At 42.2% G+C, this 24,153-nt stretch overlaps 2 protein-coding genes across 2 annotated transcripts; both read right to left on the bottom strand.

The window, feature by feature from the left end:
• Positions 1-309: 309 nt before the first annotated feature.
• Positions 310-3,763, bottom strand: ldhbb (lactate dehydrogenase Bb). The gene is made up of 8 exons (XM_070830183.1): positions 3,694-3,763; positions 3,175-3,311; positions 2,614-2,731; positions 2,259-2,432; positions 1,990-2,163; positions 1,774-1,891; positions 999-1,122; positions 310-477 (listed from the first exon to the last, which is right to left on the bottom strand). Exons 1-8 carry the CDS (start codon positions 3,746-3,748, stop codon positions 310-312), a joined length of 1,068 nt encoding a protein of 355 aa, XP_070686284.1. The 5' UTR covers positions 3,749-3,763.
• Positions 3,764-6,842: 3,079 nt separating this feature from the next.
• Positions 6,843-11,414, bottom strand: tmpob (thymopoietin b). Its single transcript, XM_070831316.1, has 6 exons — positions 10,797-11,414; positions 10,535-10,652; positions 9,669-9,824; positions 9,428-9,537; positions 9,232-9,338; positions 6,843-8,866 (listed from the first exon to the last, which is right to left on the bottom strand). Exons 1-6 carry the CDS (start codon positions 11,028-11,030, stop codon positions 8,485-8,487), a joined length of 1,107 nt encoding a protein of 368 aa, XP_070687417.1. The 5' UTR covers positions 11,031-11,414; the 3' UTR covers positions 6,843-8,484.
• Between the last annotated feature and the right edge of the window lie 12,739 nt (positions 11,415-24,153).

The raw sequence follows: 24,153 nt of genomic DNA, 5'->3' as shown, positions 1-24,153 counted from the left end.
CTGAACACATTCTTTTTTTTTTGTTTAAGCAACAACAAACTTGTTTTATTACACATCAAAGCAACATGAGCGGTCCCACAGCAGAGGACACGTGTGTCAGAGCAGCGTTTCACTCAGTTGATGTCACATTTGGTGTCCAGCGGGCGGGAGAGTACAAACTGACACCTACAGCTAAATCTGAGGGGATCTGTGACACTACGGAGGGGTTAAAGGTGGAGCTGGTATCTGGTGTTTGGTGACTGCAGAGTGATAATGCTGTAGATGATGAGCAGTCAGGGATTTGCAGCTATGGCACCCCCTGTTGTTCAGTTAGATGTCCCGCAGATCCTGCTGGATTTCCCACAGCGTGTTGGCACTGGCCTGCAGCTGGGAGACCTCGTCCTCTGTCAGGGTCATGTTGACCACGCTGGCCACGCCCCTGCTGTTCAGCACGCAGGGCAGACTCAGGTACACCTCATCACAGATTCCATACATGCCCTGTGCACAGAGAACAACTACCTCACTGTCTGTTTGAGAGATTAAAGACAAGCAGCAGCAGAGGAAGAAGGTGCAACTGCAAAAATATTACTTTTTATGTCCATATGTGGTCATTAAAGAGAGGTGAAGGGATTCAGATTACAGAAACCTGATCTTTCAATGAAATGGACTGGAATTTGTATTTAAACCTGTCAAAAATGGAGCTTGCATCATAAAGCAGCTTCAAATTTTGGCTCACAAATGAAAATGTTAAACTTCGGTATCTCAATATGAGCAAGAAAAATCCTAATATATACAAATTTAAAACCGCTGTTGTCAACACTTTGTGCAATAAATCAAAACAAAGGCAAAAGGTACTTAAGTACATCATATTAAACTGCTGTAGACGACGCTACAACTACAGGTACCTAACCCCTCACCCTTTTACAGACAGGTACAATTTGATTTATGTGCAGAACTTAAAGCTGCAGCCTGTTTCAGGCTGTGTCTAAAATGTGTGTGTGTGTGTGAACAGCCTTCACCTGCACCATCGTGGAAACGGGATGAATCCTGTTCATGTTCCGGATGAGGCTTTCCGCCAGGTCTGCGACACTCAGACCGATGGCCCAGTTGGTGTAACCCTTCAGTTTGATCACCTCGTAGGCGCTGAGAGACACAAAAAACACACAAAAAGTTTGTTTTCAGATGGAGTTAGATTATTTTGAGAGTTAGGTGATTTTAATGGTGATAAAGCAGACGAGACATGCTAAAAATAAACCCATAAAACACTCTTAGAGGCAGATTTTCCCTCACGCCTGCTGCTCCTCTACGCTGATGAAAGAGACAGCGACAGAGACAGAGTTGAATCTACAATGATATTTATATCTAGTCCTTCAATATGAGATGATTTCACGTTTTTAAATCTAATTTCCATGAATAAACTGTTTTATTTTATACAGGTGACAGAGGAGGGTTATATGGATACAATAATATGTCAATAATTATCGCTTTGTCTTTTTTATATGTGAATCATTATTAAATTATTTTAACTCAGATGATATAAAGTTTAACTAATGTGTTATAGAGTTAAGACAATATGACTATACACATTTAAGATGATGATTATTTGAGCTTGTTGTAATGTTTCCGCTCATTTAGACAAGAGAACAATGAACCAAAGTATCTACATATGAGTATTTTGTCACACTATGATTATGTGGAGAGGTGTTAAACGACAATAAATCAAAAATCTAATTATTACCCTTTATTATTACCAACAAACGGAAATGTGAGCCACCCAGTTAAACTCCGGCCTACCTGTCCACCACCATCTTGTGGGTTTCCTTCCAGTTCTCATCGTCAGAGTCGGTGCCAATGTCTGGGTTTAACGTCTGCAGGTTGACTCCAGCCACGTTGGTTCCGCTCCACACAGGCACTAAAATACGCGTTGAAACCACCAACCATCGTCACATGCTTCAACACGCCACACGGTCTGCACTGTCGGCGTCGTTTTTTTGTGCCACTTGCACTCACCACTGGTGTCTCCGTGCTCTCCCAGGATCCAGCCGTTGAAGCTGCTGGTGTGGATTCCCAGTTTGTCGGCCATCAGGAAGCGGAAGCGTGCCGAGTCCAAGTTGGTGCCGCTGCCGATGACGCGGTGCTTGGGAAGGCCGCTCAGTTTCCAGGTTACATAAGTCAGCACATCAACTGTTGGAGAGTGCAGTTATTAGAAGGTGAAAACTGTGCGTCTGTGTGAGAGAAACAAAAACAGCCAGAATGATGAAATGTGTGTTTGACCACACCTGGGTTGGACACCACGATGATGATGCAGTCAGGGCTGTATCTGACGATCTGGGGGACGATGTGCTTGAAGATGTTGACGTTTCTCTGGACGAGGTTCAGCCTGCTCTCTCCCTCCTGCTGACGGACTCCAGCTGTCACCACCACGATGCGGGAGTTTGCCGTCACAGAGTAGTCTGAGAGAGGAGGAAGAGGAGGAGTAGATTTGTCATGATGCTTAAGAGGGCAACGGTTCTGTCCTCACTTTCAGATTCCTGTCTAAACCCAAGTGTCATGGATCAAAATTTAATTGAGCTGCAGCCTGCAAATACCTGAATTGTGACTGAATTTCTTGGCATGTCTGAGGTATAAACTTACCTTTGTCTGCGACTATCTTTGGGGTTTTGAGGAAGAGGCTGCCGTGCTGCAGGTCCATCATCTCTCCTTTCAGCTTGTCCTCCATCACATCCACCAGGGCCAGTTCATCAGCCAGCTCCTGCACACAGAACAAAACAATGCAGTTCAAGTGGCGTTTGCACCACTGCCCCTCACAGCTCACTCACAAAACATACCAGCTCTGCAATAGAAGTTCAAGCAGTTTGTGCTTATCTGCTTTGCATGCAGAATAATGAGTGTTATGATTTAGATAAAGGGATTTCTCACAGTGGAGTTAATCAAGAATGTGAACTTGCTGCTATTACTACTGTACAGACAGAAAGATGCTGTCCAATTTCAGCTCAGTTTTAGTATAAAGTTATAAAAACATTTTTCTGTCATTGTCGACACACGTTAACAAGGACAGTGTCGGGATAACAGATCAGACGCCAAGAGATCAGTAATCCGGTGTCAGTCTGGGAGGATCCTGGGTATTACCCCGTCCTGTCACACCAGCAGACGGGGACGTAATCTGAGCAAAGGCAACACCGGTGGGGCTCTTACCCTGAGCAGGATGCTGATAGCACAGGCCATGCCAACCTGGCCCACTCCCACCACTGTCACTTTATTCCTGGGGGGCTCGGGAGGACCACTGAACAGCGGGGTGATCAGCTTCTGCAGAACTGAGGCCATTTTCAGTGCTGAGGAGTGTAAAAATGAAGAAGGGAAGGAGGGAGGAAGGGAAGAGCGTTCCTGGTCAGCGAACATGTTGACTCTTGACAAGTGACACCAAACACAGACACGATGGAGGGAAACTGGCCTGCATCCAGACAGCAGGGTGCGTGCTCAAACTTCATAAATACTGCATTCAGGACACTGCGTGTTATATTCTGAGTGTAGAGGGATTACAAATTAAGCCTGACATTTATCTCAGTGACACTAATGGCTCCTCTGACATCTAGATGCAGTACAAGAAAAGAAATAAGGAAACACTGACTGAGCTCCGTCTCACATATTTATCCTCCTGCAGAGTTCACCTTGAAAAGACAAGCGAGCGGACAGAGAAACAGCAGCAATACTTGCTTTGTTCGGCGATGCTCCGAGCTGCGAGGTATAAACACCACCATGTAATCAGCATGACAAACTGAATGGATGCCTAAAAGGTGTGTTTGTCACAGAGCTGCGCACCCTGTGCATCCACAACACCTCCCACCGTCACCGTTCGTGCAGTCCAGACAGTCGAGGCAGGTACCCGGCCAGCTGCAGCGGTAGCACAGAGCACATGTGACTCAGGGCCGGCTGCACAGAGCTTCTCTCCTCTCCCTCCACCCTCCTCCCCCAGTGGAGGACGGGGCACTATAATCGGATGCCAAACTCGAGTGACTGACTGCAGACAGTTGAAGGAGTTACTGTAATCCCTTAACGCTGCGTCCATCTGCTCCACCTGAACTACAGATGAACATTAACCCTGTGTCTGATAGGATGTCTCTAAAGAACAATAACTAATTACTTCTCTCATTTACAGTGGGAGACGTATTTTACAAATGAAATTCTTTAAATTCTCTTCTTGAGGTAATTATCTTATACTACAGCCGTACTATTGCCACTGTTAGTAATGGGCTGAATCTTAATTATGTATGATTTAGCTGCCACTGAATTATCTACAAAGTGGTTTTTCCTTTACGTTGCAGATTGTACAGACTGCGTGACGCTCTGTGCAGAACCAAGATATCTGCAAAAACTTGCCATGTCTGACAGAGGATAAAGTCCCCCTGAAAGTGCATTGGTGAACCGTCCATTCACTGACCCTGACTGAAAGTGGATTATCAAGAGAAAGCGTCATGCACTCGAAGCATGTAAACACGAGTGGTTAATGATGGTTCTTAGCTTGCAAGGTCGCAGGGGAGGGGGACAGCAGGTTTTTGTGACTTCTAATGAAACATAAAACATGGTTGGTACCTGAGTGATCAAGGAAGTGCCATCAGTGAATTGGCCTTTTATGCCAAAACTGTAGCTCAGACAGCTGTGCAGCGACCTGCCGAACGTTTGTATGTGACTGAGAGAGGTTAGGTCACCCTTGAACTTGAACACAGGCAGCGTGTGGTACAGACAACAGGACACACATAAAACATTTGACACCTGATAATCTAATCTAACCTAATATTAGATGATAATCTGATAACATTTAATAAGTCTAGTTAGTTAGTTTTCAACACGTAATGACATTTCTTCCATTTATCGGTGGAAATATTCTCCCTGGACAAAACTACATTTTAAGGAAGAATCCTACTCATCTCTCAAGAAAGAAATTCAACTATTTGCATTTCTACCGAAGAAGAAAAGCACCGATACCTAAAATCAACACCATCTAAACAAAAGGTCGGAACGCACAAACTTTCCCCACAGTTAGACAAACGCACCACAAACCAAAATCCAAATAAGTAACTCTAACTCTAAATCAGTCTGCCTCCTGCACACAAATCTTCACAGAACAATAAAATCACGGCTGTTCACCTGTTGTCTGGAGGGTCCAGTGACTCTGAGAGTGTAAATCCTTTGTCCAACACTACAGTCAGACTCACCCTTGGTGTGTTGTTCTGTGTGCCCGCTCCTCTTCCTGCTGTGCTGTCAGGCTGCAGCCTACTGGATTTAATTGACTAAGCCTCTCCATCCCCTACAAAGTCTCAGTTTGGCACTCCGAGGGTCACCTCAGTCAGCTGGTTCAACGCTCACCTATCTATTTCCTGTTCATTTAAAAAAAAGAAAGATAGTTAAAAATTGTTCGGTGTACCACTTTGAGAAATTAATTAATGAGTTATTAATTAGAATATTAATATTTTAATCACATTAATTATATATAATGATATTATTATTTATGCCTTTTGTGCAAACCCACATAGAAAATATTGGAAACACTTTATTTTATTCAACTTTTGTGGTATGAATCAAGTGGGGGAGAACGGGGGTTTGCTGTCACCGTTTTACTCTCATGTAAATTGCTCACAACAACAGTCATTCTACATTAGAGGGAGGTTTAAAGTCTTCGGTTGAAATGGTTCTAAATTTAATTTTTAACAGAAAGTTATTAACCATCAGAGACACTCTTACATGTCGTATGGGGTTAGTTGTCACTAAAGTTATCAGTGGTCTCTCAAATTGCAAATGATAAAATTTTATTTTTTAAGTAATGTTTGATCATGGAATGCTTAATCACCTACAAACTTTTGTTACACAAACAGCAACATGAAAAATTACTGACCCATAAAAAAATACACAATTTCTGTGATTTATGTGTTTTACACAAAATGACCACATAGAAATGAACAGGACATCACTGAGTGTTTGATAGCAAGATGATTTAACAGCGCCCTCCAGTTTGGCTGTAATAAGCACTGTGACAACCAACCCATGAGACAACAAACCCCGTTCTCCCCTATTAATAAAATATTTGATGTGAATGTGAATATTTGCTGTTTTTTTCCTCTTCTATGACATAAAACAGAATATTTTTGGGATTGTGGACAAAACAAGACATTTGAGGACTTTATCTTCGGCTTTTGGAAACACCGATCAGCAATTTACCATTTTGTGGGATGTCTAATCTATCTAACAGATTAATCGACAATAAAAATAATCCTGAGTTGCAGGCTTAGTGTCCTCTGTACTCATTACACTGCAAGGCAGCAATATGTGAGATGGACATATGCTCCAGCTGTGAGGATTAATAAATAAGTTCTGTTTATAGGCAGTTAAAGAAAAAACGACCTCAAAGACCTGAGCAGTGTTTTCTTACTGGGCAGGCAGCAGGGGACAGTCTGAACTCTGCTGCTTCTTTGACCTCTGATGGGGAGAACAGCTGAGGGGCCTAATGTGGTCAAACTATCAGATTAGACACTTTCAGATGGCCACAAAAAAAAAAATAGGACATAAAGAGAACATTTAATTAAACTCCTTTTTAGAAAACAATGTACTTGCTGTGGCCTTCCTCTTGGTAATTTTTTTTTATAACATTTTAAAATATGTGCTTACCTGCCATTGTTTTCCCTTTAATTCCCAAACTTCAAGGTTTTATAAAGCAACTCATATTCAATGTGATAACATCCTCATTCAAATGAATGGAAAGCAATGGCTGCCCTGAAGAATGGAAAACTGGCTTGTGAAAATGGTTAGCGTGTGGTACGATGGCATAATTAAAACATGCAAAAGCTACAGAAGACAAAACAAAAAAAGGATCTGGTAACAACCAGGTTTATTTTATGATACACTGCCTACATTATCATAAATAAACAGATTAAAAATCCTTACCCACATAACCCCTGTCGTTTCTGTCCATTGTGGGAGAGCTGCCTGATAATGAATCACTCGTGTTAAATCAGCAAGATTCAGATTGAGATACAGTGTAACTTACATGTTTTATATTGCTTTCAAATGTTACCTTAAAATGTGCTAGAAAAAGTTGAACACACCATTTTAGAAAAATATCAAAATAGAAACAAAAATGCCCCAGAAATCCTCCCACCCCCGACATCACCTCCAGTGAATGCTTTCCCGCTCCCAAAGTGGTAAACGGCCCCTTTCAGAGTAACCTACAGTCTTAATTGTGGTAATTTGCACAGGCAGAAGAACTCAAGAGTTCTGAAGAGAATAAATTGATTAATTGTCCCAAAAGGATTAACTTTCTCCATGTGTCTTCTTTGCAGATCAACCATGTCTGGACAGTACACATGCAGTCCGTGAGGTGGGCTATGTGGGTGCACTGCAACAGCCAATCCTGCGTTTAGGACTGAAGGATCAGAAATCTAATAAAAAAAACAAAAACAAAAAAAAAAAAACAGAAAAAAAGCACAACAGAGCACTAAAACCCAAAGCATGTAAACTCAAATGGGCACACTGGCAGGGCTGGAAAATTGAAAATCTATGATGGAACACTGCAATTTTAATTTCCTTAAGGAGTAATTGTCAGATAAATGATAGATGATCAATACTAAAAAGCGGTGACATTGACAATTCTGTATTTAAATTGATGAGGATGTTAATAAAAGCTCCTAAAAATACAGTAAATTTTCTTCCTCAATTCATTGGCAGTAAAAATCATGATTACAATACAGAGTGGCCAGAATTGTAATTTTAGCCATAATCACTGACCCCCATATGCAATGATTCAAGCAGCGATCAGCCACTGAAAAACATTTTAAACATCAACCTGAATGTGGGCAGATTTTCCTCATGCAGTGATGTGACCTGATTACACCATGTGTCTCCTCCCAGCAAAGACCACATTAAAAAGTTTGAGCTGAATCGACCTGAGCACCATAGAAATAATGAATCACTCTATCTAATTCTAAAGCTACGGAGCAATTTTGAAATTCATACAGAAACACATGTAGACATTCTGGTATTAGTAGTAGCACTGCTTTGTGCTTTAAAATGGGAGGGCACTACGTGCTAACAGTGTCCAGGCACTTCACCATCAGAAAAACACCTGGCACAGAGAGTAAGAAACTACAGTATGGCCTTCCAAAACTACAACCATGCACGGATAACCTGGCCTCTCCGTTCTGCACTCGTTTCTACATACAAGGGTTAAATACACACAAAGACACAAACAATTCACAGATTAAAATCAACACTGAAATGAGTCTCTTCTGACTGCCACAAAACAGTGTGATCCAGAAGCTACCGTTTCCTCTCCTGGTGGGAGGAAAGCTGGAGTCTGGAGAGGAGAAAGTTCATTGTTCCAATTAAATCTGTGTCCTTTGTCCAACCATGAAAAGTAAAAAGAAGAGGTGAGCCAAGTTTACTGCTTAAGTTGTGGTGTGCTGTGGCAGGCGGCAGGGAGGTGGCGTGGGCATGGCGAGAGACTGCTGAGGGTCTTTACTTGGCGGCGCCCTCTGTGGCGTCGCTGCTGATACCCAGGTAGGTGGCTGCATTGTTAACAACACCCTGAAGGGGGACGATGACGCTGTCCCAGAGGCCTTTGAGGGTGTTGATTTGATCTGCGTCCAGGTTCTGGTAGGCGTAGTAGAGAGAACCACCCACCACAACAAGGAGCAGAAGCTTGAGCAACACAGACAGGAAGCCTCGTCGGACCGGCGCTTTGCTTTTAGAGGCGGCGCTGCCCGCTCTGGAGAAAGACTCAGAGTAGGTGCTGCTCTCGGTGAGGACGCTGTGCTGCACACGAGACTCATCCAGCCAGTAGTCGCTTGGTTTTAATGGCCGGCCAGCTGCACCTCTGATTGGACGCCTGCATGTCGCACTGATCAGAGAAACAACAAAATCAAACTTTTAGGCTAGGCGCACACACACACACACACACACAAAAACACAACTCAAGATCCACTTCCAAGACTTTCTGGAGCTTTGAACCACATCTGATGGTCTTCTTCAGCAGATTAGGTTTGCTCAGTTGTCATGGAGGTAGCCAAAGCAACCACTGCTGAGTGAGGATGTGACATTCAGTTGAAAGCTCAGGGAAAAACATTTAATTAAACTAGTGTCTCTGAAGTCCAGGATATTCTTTCATGTACAACTTTTAGGCCATTTTTCCAAATATAATAATGTTTCTGCGCATCTCAATACAAGACAAAAAAAGTATCTGGAAAAGTCATCATCACGTGTTACCTCATGCCTGTTGGTGTGCTTATTTCATTGGCAAGGATGTCTTCAACAACACTCTCGCTGGCCTTCTTCGGGGTTTCTTCAGTAATAACTTCCTCCTCCACCACCACCTGTCAGTGTAGCACAATGCCGTGTTGATACAAACTTAGAATATAGTGTCATCTCTAAGGTCGAGAAAGGTTGAGAAAATGGGCCTCACCTTGGTTTGTCGTCTGCTGCTGGTTCTGACGGTAACCGGAGCTTTCCCTCTGCTCCTCACTGGCTTCTCTACCACAGGAACTGGCTCCGGTTCTGGGGCAGCGATCTCCTCTGAAAACACAAGTAATGTGAACACAATCAGTGCGTTTTCCTACATTACATTACATTACATACACATTCAGCCCGTGTTATTTGTGTTCATGAGTGATGTGAAATCTAATTAACGTGTGGTCGGAGCTCACCATCTTCCTTGTCACTGTACTGGTCAGAATTTGTGTTGCCGTTCTGGTTACTGTCTGCTTTGGGGAGAGCTGTGACGTCTGTAGGAGCTTCAGGTTCAGCTGGAGGCTGGTCCAAAAGCTTCTGCAGCTTCTTCTCATACACCTTACGGGTGGAGGCTGAATGGAGGGGAGGAAGGGGCAAAAAAAAAGGATATAAAACATAGTATTTTAACACATTCAGAATTTGTATTTTTGTCCAATAACATGATTATTTGGACATGCGTAGCACTGCTTCAGGGACCTACATTAGCAAATATATCTATTACATTTTATCTAATAGCTCATTTGCGCTGATGTACTGACTAACAAGTTACATGTGTACAAACAAATTACCTTATTATATTGGTCAATAAGTAACACAATATTATAATATATAATATACGTATTCAAATGCCAAAGATACATCTGAGGTAGTTCAAAAACAGTGTCTCCATTACATAACTCGTCATCCAGAGAGCACTGTGTCTTTTTTACGTAAAATGTCTCACTTATAAATATAAATTGGTCAAAACTCTTAACAAAAATAATTTGAGTGACTGATGTTTAAGTAAAATATAGAATAAATGCCAAATGTATTATTCAGGTTATGACTGAACATAAACCTATTCTAGGAGTCTAATTCCAAAAAAATTCAACACAAAGTGCACAGCAACTGATCATAGTTTCATTTCACGAGTACTTAATTCATGAATAAATAATAACTTTAACAATCATAACTTTATTCATAATTTTTTTTTCTTGTGATTGTTGCGCCTGAATTTATTCTTCTGTTGCAAAAAAGTTTTTTTTTTTTGACCAACATCCGACACAAGCCTCCAGAAACTCACCGACAATGGGCCCAGAGTCCACACCATGTTTTGCCAGCTGTTGTTTTAAATCTTCATCGGTGAGATCTGTCACCTCCACTTCCTCTGTGCGAGGCTTGTCTGTCTTTTTGGTTGCTTTCTACAAAAATAAATAAACGCATCTGAGTCACAACGTCATTATACAATAAGTCATGACTTGCTCTCGCGCCATCCATCCATCCACACAGTCACATCACAGACACCTACAACTAAAACCCAATCAAGAGATCAGAGGTAAACTTACTCTTCCAGATCGACTTTTGTTGGACACCACGGGTGCAGGAAGCTCTTCGTCGCTGGAGAAGGTGTCTGCAGGTGGGCTCTTCTTGTTGTTCAGTACGGTTAAGTTTTTCAGATACAGCTGCACGTACACTTCTTTTTTATGCTCTCCGCTAGGAAGTGGCACATTGTTGGCTGTGAGCTCATTCTTCAGCTTATCTTTCGTGAGAACCGACGGATCTTCGAGGAATTCTGCCATGTTTGGCTTTGTTTTGTTTTTTTAGCAACCGTGAGCTTTCTTTTTTTTTTTTTTGCCGCTTGCACCAAACGGAAACTAGCGCGATCAGTCAGCGGCTACAAACAACAACACCGGGAACGTGACTGAATAGCGCTGTTGTCAAACAAGACTGGCGCCTAACGTAGCCGCTGCCAATCCAGCTAGCGGGACAGAAACGATTTACCAAAATAAATGCCCAGCTCTGCTTGTTAGCCCAACAGCTAAAATACTCACAGGTAGCTCTGATTTTTCGCAAACTGGTGCGCGTGTGTGCCGCAAACGGAACCGATGCAAAAAAGCAAAATTAGCTAGCTGTAATATGACTGAATTAGCTTAGCTTCAAACCGGTCCACTTGCTTCTGTCTCTCCGCGGTCGCAACAGGGCCGAACAAGAAGCAGCTCTGCTATTGGACGGAAGGCCGCAGTAAGCTGCGCTCTGATTGGCTGGCTATGAATGGAACACTCGCAGGCCGCCACCACAAAGAAACCGCAGGCTGTGTGTTTTATATAAATCCCGCCGACGATATTTACACTAGTGTTTCGATTTAGTCACGTTATTCGCCTTATTGGTTTTAAATGAGAATGCAAATGTTTAAATCATTCATTAGAGTCGTGCTGAGGGATGAGGGGACACTGTTTTAATGGCAAGCGTTTATCCACACGCATTGTCAGTCTGTGTTGCATGGTTGGTGTATCAATAAATGATTAATAACTGTTAGTTATTAGTTAAGAACAATAACTACAGTGTCATCAATGGTTTCCATATTACATAATGCAGGCAGTGAGCGGTCTTTAGGGCATGTAGATGAAGTCTGCCTCTGTGACAGAAGAGGGCAGCATGAGCCCCTTTATTTAGAAGAAACATGGGTTTGTCTCCTTTGAGGTTTCATGTTCAATTTCAAGCCAGAAAGGTATATGTAGCATAGAAGATATAAAGTTTTAGGAAAAGGGGGTTAAGAGACCGAAAGAGAGCCAAGTGTACAACCTATAAATGTGTAATCAATCAAGAGAAAGCCAAAGAAAACAAGATACTTTTTTTTTTTTTTTTTTTTACCAGAGATGTGCAATGAATTGGCTCTTTTAGAGACTTTGCCTGAGGCAGTTTCAGAGCTGATCAACAACAGCATCAGGATCAGCAATAGTTTTCAACTTGACCGAGGAACAGTCTCTGCACAGAAGATCTGGGGGAGCTCAGAGGTCAGACACACTTATGTTCAGAGTAAAACTATAAAACCAAAGACACGAGGGGGACACAACAAGAAAACGTAAAAAAAAAGGAACAAAAAAGGCGACATAGTCGGTCTTTGAGCCACCCTCAACGCACTCATAAACTGGTTCCAGCTTCTCCAGTGCGAGGACTTGCTCGTTCTGTCTGTTTTATATTATTGCAAAATGAATATCTTTGGTTTTAAGCCAATTTTGTACAAAACAAGACATTTGTAGAAGTCAATTTTGGCTGTGGGAAACTGTGATGGACATTTTAGTGGTACCCTAATAATCAGACTGACCTGCCACTTCGTTTCACCTTACTGAATCGCTGAACAAACATGAGATGTTGGCAGAAATTTAGAGGCCAGGAGCCAGGCACATTTTTCAGTATTTTTGGACATTTTATAGACTAAATGATTAACTGAAGTAAATAATTGTTAGAATGATAAATAGTGAAAATAATCGCAAGTTGCAGCCCTTATGCACTCACACACAGACACAGCAGCGTTTCACCGCCTCCTGCCTGTCTCGGCCCTCTCGGCATGCTGATCTATAACTCTGTGGTGAGCCCCCCCCCCTTTCCTGTCGTGGGGACAGTGGTTTGAGGTGGCACTGTGTGGCTCCCCACCTGTCCTTCAGACCTGCCTCTCTGGGGCTTTCTGGGATGCTCCTGCAGAAACCAAGCAATTGATCCCCACCTCAGCTCCAAACCACACTAAAATACAGCACTTCAAGTATAGTTCAGCTTTTCCATAGTGCATTTGCCAATGGAGGGTAGGCATAAAAAATGTTGAGCCCTTGAGAAACACCTCTTAAGCTTTCTTTGTATGTAATTTATACAGAAAATAAAGCATGGGCCAAAAATCATAGAGAGTGCCTCTTTAAGCATAACAGTCATGGCCTCTGAAAAATGATCAAAGCCTGCTCTTTAATCGTCAACATTCACATTTTCAGAGTGAGTTCATTTAAAATGGAATTGCTCCACCTGATGTCGGCGTATACGACGACGCTTCTTGACAGATGATTGTAAAATAAGTCAAAAGAACAAGAGAAACAACTCGCAGGAGAAAGACAAAAGGCAGTTTATGGTAAAATAAAGGCCTGTGTGCAGCTACTTAAGGAAAAGTTGTATTAATGATTTAATTATTAAATGTGATATTATGTTTGGAAAAGACAGCACATCTCAAATGAACACAAACTCAAACATCCATGTTCTAAAAGTGGATTTCTGATCACTTACAAAAATGTTGAACACAGACTCCTTGGTTGAGTTTATCTTGGATTTTAAGCATTTCTAAATCCCAATTGAGCCAACCACAGAAGTAGCTTAGGAAAAGTCAACCTTTACCACCCAGAGAATGTCTGATCCAATTCCACTGACACAACAAAACAGATACTTGTGAAATTAATCAAAGTTATGAAATTTCAGCACAATGTACGATTACAGTCCTGTCACCTCATGGGCATACGTCTCTATTGTTTGGTTCACATTTACATAATAAACAAACAGTCTGCAGCTGCATGTGTAATTTATTTTATAAAAGTTTATTTTGTTTTGAAAAAATACCATGTAGGCCATTTAAAATCACCAGAACATTTTGTTGTACCATCCAGAACTAAAAAAAGGTCAGCTTTCCTGCACTAATCTATCACAACAATCTCTAATCCTCAGAGGATGTTATTACTCAGTGCCAAACTAATTAAGATCAAGTCCTGGGCAGTTTCCTGTGCAAAAAGGAGGGTAGGATGCGGGCAGCAGGAGCTGTGTATTTCACAGGAGCTGAGATTTGTGTGTCCTGGCCTAGGAACAGCCATCTAGTAGTGCTCGCACAGTATATTTTCATCTGTTGACAATCCAAACTCTACTTAAAGGACACATGCTTAGTTGTAGACATTTCTGTCAGAAGGAAAAATGAGACTCCCTCTTTGGCCCTTGTCGATGCCCATTTGGCCACCTGCCTGAGTGTATCATAAGTGCTTCATGTATTTGCATTATTATTATGTTTTGGGCTTTTCCCGTTTTATTTGGCCATTGAGAACAGAGACACACTTGCTCATGTCCTCACTGAACTTAAGGCAAACATAACTGTGTGTGAACTTTCATGTAGGGAATGAAGAATTTCTATTGAGCCTCCAGTGAGGCACCCATGGGGATGCCATGTTGGATCACTGGGGGGAAAACTTAATGTAGGCCATCCATCTCCTCAAAATGTAATGCACTGACATAAAAGGATCAAGACAAATTTGATCTGTTGGAAGCACTAAAAGTGCCTTTTCTGCAGTAGTTTGTGACCACTACAAACGCACTGCAATGCAAAGGAGCTTCACTGATGAGGAGCTCCAATCAACTTTACAGTCCAGGAGATCATGAACCCTTCACACAAAATGAAACCTGCAATAATCCAAATTTTGATCGTAATGATGGATCTAATCTAAAATTGGCTTGTGAACTGTTGAATCTGCATTTGTGGATCAAGTGACACGGGTGCATTCACTGACATAGTTTTGAGACCATGTTTCAGATGTGCGATCCAACAGTTCACAAGCCAATTTTAGATTTGATTTGACTATTTTATTGCAACTAAAGTGACCCCCATTAGTGTTAATAGTTCTGAGACAAATCTCCCTCCATAGCTAACGAGTCCTCCGAATAAACTTCCTTAGGTGAGGTCAATGTTGTATTCTCAGCTTATTTTCGCTGCCCCCATGTGGTCAAAAATATGTTAATGCAGGTTAGAGGATAGTTTGTGCTAGTGAGCTACCGTGTGCCAAACACAATCACCAGCCTTGCCCAAACAGAAATATATCCATTGACCCCAAACACAGACCTGGCTGACCCATGATGAGGCCTTCAGGAACTCATTGCAACCCTAAACCTCACCAACTATGGGAATTTATTTCAGCCAACACAACCAGCAAAGTGAACATTTTCTTAGTTAAGAGACATTGACATGCAGTGCAATATTGTGTCAAAACACTCATCCCATTTGTAAGATTTCAGAAACCACATATTTGACTTTTCTCATGGTTCATCACCAGGTGGGCCTTTTTTTGAACGTGCCTGACACGGCTGAACCAAATGGCCGATGGCTCGCAACTAAAAGAGGGCAACCTCACACAGGTAAGTGCCAGACTCTTGAGTTAACAGGAAAGAAATATTTCCGTGCTTAACTTGGCTGAAACTCTCAACAGACCTGCTCTGCTTAGTTTTTCTGTCCACATGGCTGAAGACTGGTACCGGACCAGTATGGGAATAGCCAGAGACTTCTCAAAAGCCTCCTGTGATGTGTCGGTTGTGACACCGCCATGCCCCTCAACTGTTTCCTCTCTCTCCCGGATGCCGGGGCTCTGAGCTCACAGGCCCCTCACTCAAACGTAGAGTCACCATTTGGGAGCGTCAGCATTAACAGTACCTAATGAATGAGAAGTAGACAATCAACAGAGCCTCAGCAGCACTCATGGGTGCAAGTGCCAGATCAGGGAACATGCCAACAGCTCAGTGCATTCAGCATTTTATTGCAATTGTTGGCAGGACTCGAGCTCAATTTTCATTTAAATACCAAAAAAGAGAGGGGAGTGGGTTTTTATAAAAGCTGACAACAAGAGACCTCTTTGGGGACCTTTGTGTGAGGTGCTTCCATAGACTGACATGACTGTGTTTGTAATTTCCTTACTGGTCCTTCTGGTGTCAAGTTATTTTAAGTAATAGCTCTCAGCTCTGTCTACTGCAGCCAGAACACATTCCCAAAAACCTGGTACTTCAGCTGATATGATCTTATTTATTCAATCTTGAAAACTGAAACTTTTAGGCCTCATACCACCTCGCTGCCTGAATGGACTGTTCCTCAGCTGGACCTACATCAGAACTATTTGGTCAGTGGACCAGGAGGTGCACCATGTGGAAAAAGCACTTGTCGTCATGTTTACTGTCCTTCCAGGAGGTAGTCTTGATGGTCCGGCTCTTGTAGCAGCTCATAGTTTTGGGTAGTAAAACACCGGGGGCCTATCGATGCTCTGAAGCCTCACAGCGTGGCTCATCCGTGCCAGCGGTAAAGGACAAATGTGCCAAAGTCTGCTGGGTTTGGCTCTTTTCTCACCCCCTGGCTTCCAACACCGATGTATCCAGCTGAGGTACAATAATTTGACACCTCTTAAGCAGCTGGACCCTTTAGCGTGACAACCACTGCTTTGTTTTATATTCCTGCGTATTTTGAACGCAATCAAAAATTACAGTCAGCAACATCTAAACTGTGTTTTTATCCACTTTGGACTTTTGCCCCTCCCCACCCCCTTCAATCTCCTTTATCCCTCCCTTTCCTATGTGGGATTTAACATACACTTTGTGGTAACCTTGCTAAGTTATCAATTTTTTCTATGTTCTCTCACACTGAATAAAGGCTTGTTTCTCTGCGCCTGCTTGTTACGACTTCAAGGACAGCTCCCTCCATCTGGCATTAAGTATTCCTGGTGCCAGTGTCGGGTTAACTGACACTCCTGCACTTAAACTAATGGCAGCGAGCAGTCATCTCCCATGAGGTGCTCACCTTGGAAAAAATCACCCAGCTCCCTCATCCTCAATCATAGTGGTGCTCTCGCCACCCACTGAATGAAACCATGGGCATGAAAAGAGGGATTGTTTCACTATTCAGGCATATATGAGGGCAAATGAAAACATGTAATACGCATGTCCTGTCTTGGATTTGCCCTCCTCCCGAGTTCAATGAGACGTTGAGAAGTGGGAAGAGTAGAACAGCACGCAAACAGAAAAAGACAGAGTCAGCAAATCGTCACTTTCATTAGGAAGGAAACATGCAACACTATGTCTTTAGCAATTGAAGCAAAAATAGTCAAGGATTAAACATTCAGATGTTAAAAAGAATACTTTTGAGAAAGTTATATCTGGACTAGAAAATAAACACCTGAGTTTAGGACTGAAATCCCATATTCTGATAACTAAGTACTAAGTTTTATTCCATTAGTTAGTTATTAATTTCTGAATGATCTTGTTTAAACAATCAAAAGCGAGCTTGTAAATTCAGTGTATGGACATTTTTTCTTTCACTGTGAATTACTCATTTGTTCCTGTACCTTCAATGTAATAACGATCATCTTTGTGCACATTGGTCACCATATGAGGTGTCACACCCCTCAAGAGACTCAATAACCACTTTCCATGTTAATTCCACAGTGTGTCAAAGATCAGAGGAAAGTGACAATTTCAGTTTATATCTAGGTAAAGAGATTAGGTGTATTAGCAAGGGTGCTTCTGATACTAATCTTATCACTGTGTCTCTATACTGCTGCGTAGCTGTGTGGCATAACAATGTCTCTTACTGGATTCCCCAGAACCCATCTTCTTATTTCACCACATTTCGGAGATAGACTATTTCCATCCCAAGTAAGCTGTTAACATAAATGTCTTGTACAGGTGAGTCCAGGGTAAAGAGAAGCACCTCTCAGACCACAGGAGTGCAGCATCACCACCCGTCCTCCTCTGAAACCCCTTCTCAATGGAAACCTAAACAGATTTTTAAGAATGAGGAGGTTTTTCAGTTTGTTGCTAAATATAGGCCAGCCCGGTGGGAGGTGGCAGGTTCCAGAGCCATTTTCAACAAAGATGAGCCCCAGGTCCTGCCCAGGGCCCGGCGGGTGGTGACTGCCGGTGGTCCGCCTTTCTCTTATGCACCGGCTCTTAAGTAAACATTGCAATCCTGCGGTCAGCTACAGCATGGCAACGAGCGAAAGGACTCACTGTGCAGTTGCACACAGCAATGGTGTGTTGTCTCCTCCGGCCCACTCAAACTTGGCTCCTCCCAGTCACAGAGGCCTCGGCAGGGGTCGAGGGCCATCGACAGACCTTGATGTGTGATCCCAGAACCCTGCTGGGAGCTCCTGGTGGGGGCAGTGTTGGACTTCACCTTCTGGACCCCTCTGATGGCCCATTTTCCATCTGGAAAAAAAAGTCTAAATTAAGAACATTGTTATGTTTACTGACATTATACTAATTCATTGTTTTACACTCAAATGATTTGCTAATTAAACCCGGACAGACGAACATTAATGAACCATGATCCACTTGAGGCTGTATTAGGTATGATTTGACCAGTATCAGTGAATGGTTTAAGATATAATAAAACAAATCATTACACTTAAACTACTAAGGTTGGGTCAGAAGAAATGCTTAAAAAGGTTAAAGGTAAAATTAATATCAAGTATAATTTGAAAAATGTCAGAAAACAGTAACTGACTGACGTAATAAATTAATTTCTAAAGTGAGATAGTGCAAATGGTTGACTTAAGCTGATGGAGTTATGTTTATATCACATTCAAAGGTTTAGCATGTTAAGGAATAACCGCCAGAAATATCAGGTTCAACCAGGAAATATCTGAAATCTGAATGTTTTTATCAGAGGGGCAACCTTTCCAGGATAATATGCCATTAATCATCAGGATCATATCCAATAAAGTGCCAGATTAATCAACACAGAGGAAAACTGACAGCCCCAGTCCTTATCCACTGAGGAAAATAAGGGGCAACAGGTAGGCCTTTATTCATTGAGCTCTGTTCTTGCATTGCTCCCCTATACACGAAGATCATAATTTGGGGAGTCTCAGTGGCTACCTGTAAGGACCACAGGGGTGGCAAATAGCAGGGCTGTGGCTTTCTGAGCTTCTTAGTGGTGCGAGCAGAAGGATTTACGGTAACTCTCAGACAAGCGTTCACAGCTTGGACTCTTGGCATGGATTTGATATTGTCCCTGGCTGAGCATCAAACCCACTGAACCTGAGGTCCAAAAGTACCTACACAAAACCCTGGGATGTTTGAATGATAAATCGCCGACATTTAGTGGCAGAACAAAAAATATTGGCCTTGCTGGGGATATCAATTTTAATTTTAATTCACAGTGAGAGCGCATACTGGGTGGCTTGATTGACCAGAGATCGGCTTCTAGTTTAATTGACAAGCTCTTCTCTTTCGAGTTAGGATATGAGTTTTCCTGCAAATTCAGCACAGGTGCAACAGTAGAAGGCAACCCTGCAGCGAAAGAGGTGCAACAATTTCCAGCGGGGGGGATATTGAATATCAACCATGAAAAGCATTGATCAAGTTATCTTTAAGTTCATGTCCAGTCCTTTTGGGACACATAATTTATTTCTCTGTGTAACTGGACTCTTTCTCGGTGCCTGCTGTAGCCCGCCATCACCAGCACTTCTGGTTTTGATAAAAGAGGAACCAGTTCCATAAGATTTCCTGAATGGAGTTCAATGATAAAACCATGTGGCAAAAATAGCTCAAAAGTTAATACATCTGACATACCAAGAAGCATAATGGATCAATTCAGTAATCCATTTTGTTTTTAAGAGGGATTATTTTTGAAATAGGGGATGTTTTTGAAATCACTGGTATCATTATCATCAGTATTACATTCAGGTAAAAGCATCTTACACAAGGTTAATGCTGAATTTTGTTAATGTGCTGACTGCTGATTATGCCAAGAGGTGCTTTAGAAAGCCACAGGACTGAATTTAAGGTCAAACAGGATGCACTGAGCCAAACACACCAACCGCCACCCTGGAGAAAAAAGCCATGGTGCTAATATTAGGGGGAAGACTGATTACAGTGCTACTATTAGGTTTTGGCATCGATTTTGGTCCAAAGAAGGAACGCCCTCGGCACTTCTCTTTGGTGTTCATGCCCTCAATCCTCAATGGCACACTACATGATATTATGAAGAGCCAGACCAAACATGCCGAAGCAGACCACAGGGTTACTCACAGCCCCTGCACATTCTTCTGAGGCTGAAATGTGACCCGGTCCTATTTTTCAGCAGCTTGTCAGACTCAGTGTGGTGCAGGGTGGTAAACTAGGAGGAAAAACTGTTGTCACCTTTCTATAGCTCTTACTTTCTCTGACTTACATGATGGCAATGTCGGGTGTCAAAATGAGACCAGATGGGTGGGTTGGACGAGAGCTGGCAGTCGCTACGGATATGGAAAGCAAAGATGTACTTACAACATCAGCAGTGGACAGTAAATGGAAATTAGTTTATTGGTGAAGCTTTGCAAGTTGATGGACACGCTCTGGTAAAGTAATAAGTGCGGTAACCACATGCATTAAGACATATAATGCCATATGTGAGACTCAAATTGAAGTGACAACATAATGATTTGGGGTGAATGCAGTGAAAATTGCTGTAGCAGCTTGAGGAAGCCGTGCATGTCCAGCTGTGGGTGAAATGCATAAAACATTGCTGTCCTGCTCCAGTTCAAAACCTTTTTTTTTTTTTTCTATTTCCTCTCCCTATACAGTTGGAGGGCAGCGTCTTTGTTGGACAGCGTCATCAGAGACTTGGACTGGAAAACACTGTCGAGCATTCAATATGTCCGAGCCTGTCATCAGATGAAGCTCATTTTGAAAAATGCTTGTTATGACTGCTGCTAACCATATCCACCCACTCTGTGCCCGGTGAGAGGGACAGCAAAGAGGAAGTCTTTCAGTCAGTCAGGTCATACTTCATCTCAGCAGGCTATTCAGCTGCCGGACGATGGACGGAGCTTTAAATGAAACTTTGCACATGTGAAACCTGCTGGTGACACAATGCATGCAGCGGAAAATGAGCATAACAGTTTCTCAAATACTGTACATTAGGAATGCCATATGTTGTGATTGCATTGTTTTTGACCTATCAAAACCTGCAAAAATCAGCCAGATTCCAGACCTCTGGTTAGATGTCTACATTTTTTAGTGATTCAAAAAGGTCTGGTGTTGTGCTATCGACTGCCAAAACTACTGCGCCAATCAAAGCTTTGTAGGTGGGATCAAGAATCACGTACCTGTGCCAAAGCCAGAAAAAAAAAAGAGACAGAAAAAATGTGTGAAAATAGTAACGAGCGTGAACGAGACTGACGCAGCTGTATAGGTCTTAACAGAAATAACTCTCAAATCTGCAAATTTCTTTGATGAAAAAACGACCAAGTTAAAGTCTTGTAGTGACCACTGCTGAACCTTCCATGTTGACGAAGCTTTGCCTATGCTGTAAATCATGCACTGTTGTGCCTGGCTGTGATTAAGAAGAGCAGCGCTCCACTGGACAAAACACAACAGAGTTGAGTAAAGGAAGGATTGGATTTTAAAAATGTGCCTGGATTCGGCCCAACGCCCATTCAGGAGATCTCTAGCAGTAAATCTGGTAACTCTGCTTTACCTCGCTTTAAGGTACCTTTACTATTATCGAATTGTATTTCCAGTAGTAGATTTCCTACATTTCCCAGAATACCTTACATTGTGAGTTCCTCAGTTGGGTCGGTTCCTTAAAGCACAACTTGTAGCTGTGATGCCTTATTTGATCGACACATTTTGTGATGTCATGCTGCATTATGCAGGAATAAGAATCACAATGTTTTCTTTTACACATGAAAGACTGCTGATAAATCTATACCTTGCCATTATGACTAGCTCCTCTAACTGCAGGTTTCCACCGGCCACAAACCTACACATTCCTCCCTCAGAGCACAGCCACAAAAGCCGTTCACCTCCTCGCTGACCAAAACTCAATGTGCAAGTTTAAAAAAGGGCTCGACTCTCCAAGAAACACAGCCAACTTTACCACTGAAATAGATTTCAATAAATTTTAATTTCCGCAGCCACTTTTCCCGGTCCTGAGAACGTAATGAATTAGCAAACAAAAGCCTCGAAAGAATTCCCTCCCATTTCGCTTTACTCAATGAATTACCATCAACCACACAAGGAAAACAAAAGATGGCAAGTTTATTTTTCTGTGGTGGGGCCGTTTCAACAGAGCAATTATTCACTGACACCACCTTCAAAGGTTCCTCAATCAAAGGTTTCAAACACTACTGATAGTACTGAGCTACAGTGGGAACATTCCAGTACTGTGTATTACATTGTCACTTTATAATTAGTTAAGAACTGGAAGGGTGAGTTTTGTATATTTTTTCACAGACAGAAGTAACATCTGTAGAACATTTTTCCAAGAAGGTTTCCAGCGCTGTAAAGCTGATTGGCACGCTGTTTAAATGTATGATTTCAAGCTTCTAATGTGTTTATTATTGTCATTATTGTAATGGTTGTACACAAAGAAGTGTATTGTTCAATATGTGATCATAGAAAACATTACATTATCACAGCACCTGGTTCAACACCTTTGAATTGCTGGTCAAGTCTAGATATTTTTTCAGCACATTAAGTGAAAACAAATGACAGTTCAGTCTGATTACCAGGCTAGCAAACACCATGCAGCAAGAAAAACAAACCAAGCAGGCACTAAGTAAGTAAGCTAAATTATTTGCACAACACTTTTTTAAAACCAGGGTTACAAAGTGCTTTCCAATTACAAAAAAGCAATAAAGCAAGCAATTTGAATACATATTCAAATAAAGAGACAAGGAAGAATTATTAAAGAATGAGAACAAAATCGGGGGAAATAAAGAGGTATTGGGGGGAAGTAAAGCAAAAGTAGAATTAATAAAACAAATGAGGATTATTAGAAACACAAACGCAAGTATGAGTGACATGCCATACAAAACAAGAACATACTGTAAATAATATTATATGTGTGTTTATCGATAATGATATGCTTTGGGAATATGAAGAAAACAGACGTGTGAAAATAAGTTTGGGTTTGTTGCATGTTGTTGCTCTGGCAGCGATGGGCTTATTGCAGAAAATGCTTGTGTGTTTGTTTGTATATGCTTGTATAACTGTGGGGGTATACGTATGTGTGTGTGTGCAAGAGTGTGTGTGTGCGTGTAAGTGGCCTGTGTGTGGCCAGACTCGCTGGGCTGATCTTGGCCCCTGGCTGTTGCTGGCGTTCAGCATGTCTGTAAAGAAACAGCTGGAGGCAAAGCCAACACCAGTCCCGTTCAGGAGCTCGGCCCTGCCAGCAGCGACAGATTCCAGAACTTTCCATGGTCCCGCGTCACCATGCCAACAGGTCTTGGCACGGCACAGCTGTCCTGATCTGCACACCTGGCCCACCAAGAATCCAGAATCACCTCTCCTGTCACTGTGTGATGAACAGGTCATTTACAACCCAAGTGTTTGTGTGTTTTTAAGAGTTATGGGCCCAGGTAAAGAAAACACCGTGGCAGTGGACCTCCTGTGTGTTGCCCTAATCAAACAGAGCTGAGAACCTTAGCACTGTAGAATAGCCGGGCTTGAATTTGTCTCAGACTTGTACTGTGGAAAACCCACAAAGAGGGATATTCAAAAAGAAACTGCATTATGGAAATGGAGCTCGATAAAGATTTGTTTTATTTGTCTTCGATAGTGCTACTGAGTTTTGTGGTTTAAAGGTAAGCCTAGTGGAGCAAGTACCAAGCCCGGGGCAAATAGGGATGTCTAACTGCAGAATACAACTTAAGGCAGCTATATGAAATTTGTTCCACAGAAATTATGTGACATATTTATCACCTGTGATGGTTTCTAAAGTGACGAAATGATCAGGTTTCTCTGGACAGAGAGGTTACTTACTAGAGAAAGTTAAAGTTTCTATTTTGCTGTAATATTTGATTTCTCAATTCTTGTAGTTGGAGACGAGCACATGCCAGTCCATTTTAAGACACTCAATTATTTTCCTAAATGCAGCCCAAATGCCATACTTAGGGTGTCTACATATTACATTCATTTGGCACACAACTTTGTCCAAAGCAGTTTACATTTTTTCCATCCTTTGACAGGTGGAGTCGGGGATCAAACCACCAACCCTGTGATTAATGAGCTCTACCACCTGAGCTGCATCTGCCCCAATTGCGGCCGCCTCATGATAAAAATGGGAGCGACTTGACCCAGAAATTCAGCACAGTATGGCTTTAAAGTCCTACTCATATTCAAGTGATAATGTCCAGATTCCCACACTGCAATTTTGTCTTCCCG

Source organism: Pempheris klunzingeri, chromosome 5 (genome assembly GCF_042242105.1).
Source record: "Pempheris klunzingeri isolate RE-2024b chromosome 5, fPemKlu1.hap1, whole genome shotgun sequence".
In the NCBI taxonomy this organism is placed as follows: domain Eukaryota; kingdom Metazoa; phylum Chordata; class Actinopteri; order Acropomatiformes; family Pempheridae; genus Pempheris; species Pempheris klunzingeri.
This window is presented reverse-complemented; position numbering and strand designations above follow the sequence as displayed.

Coding starts and splice junctions, on each gene's coding strand:
- ldhbb (XM_070830183.1), bottom strand. CDS start 3,748: ATGCTGATTACATGGTGGTGTTTATACCTCGCAGCTCGGAGCATCGCC. Junction 3,312..3,693: donor TCGGAGCATCGCCGAACAAA/GCAAGTATTGCT, acceptor TACACTCCTCAG/CACTGAAAATGGCCTCAGTT. Junction 2,433..2,613: donor AAAGATAGTCGCAGACAAAG/GTAAGTTTATAC, acceptor CTCCTCTCTCAG/ACTACTCTGTGACGGCAAAC.
- tmpob (XM_070831316.1), bottom strand. CDS start 11,030: ATGGCAGAATTCCTCGAAGATCCGTCGGTTCTCACGAAAGATAAGCTG. Junction 9,538..9,668: donor GTACAGTGACAAGGAAGATG/GTGAGCTCCGAC, acceptor TTGTGTTTTCAG/AGGAGATCGCTGCCCCAGAA. Junction 9,339..9,427: donor GCAGCAGACGACAAACCAAG/GTGAGGCCCATT, acceptor CTACACTGACAG/GTGGTGGTGGAGGAGGAAGT.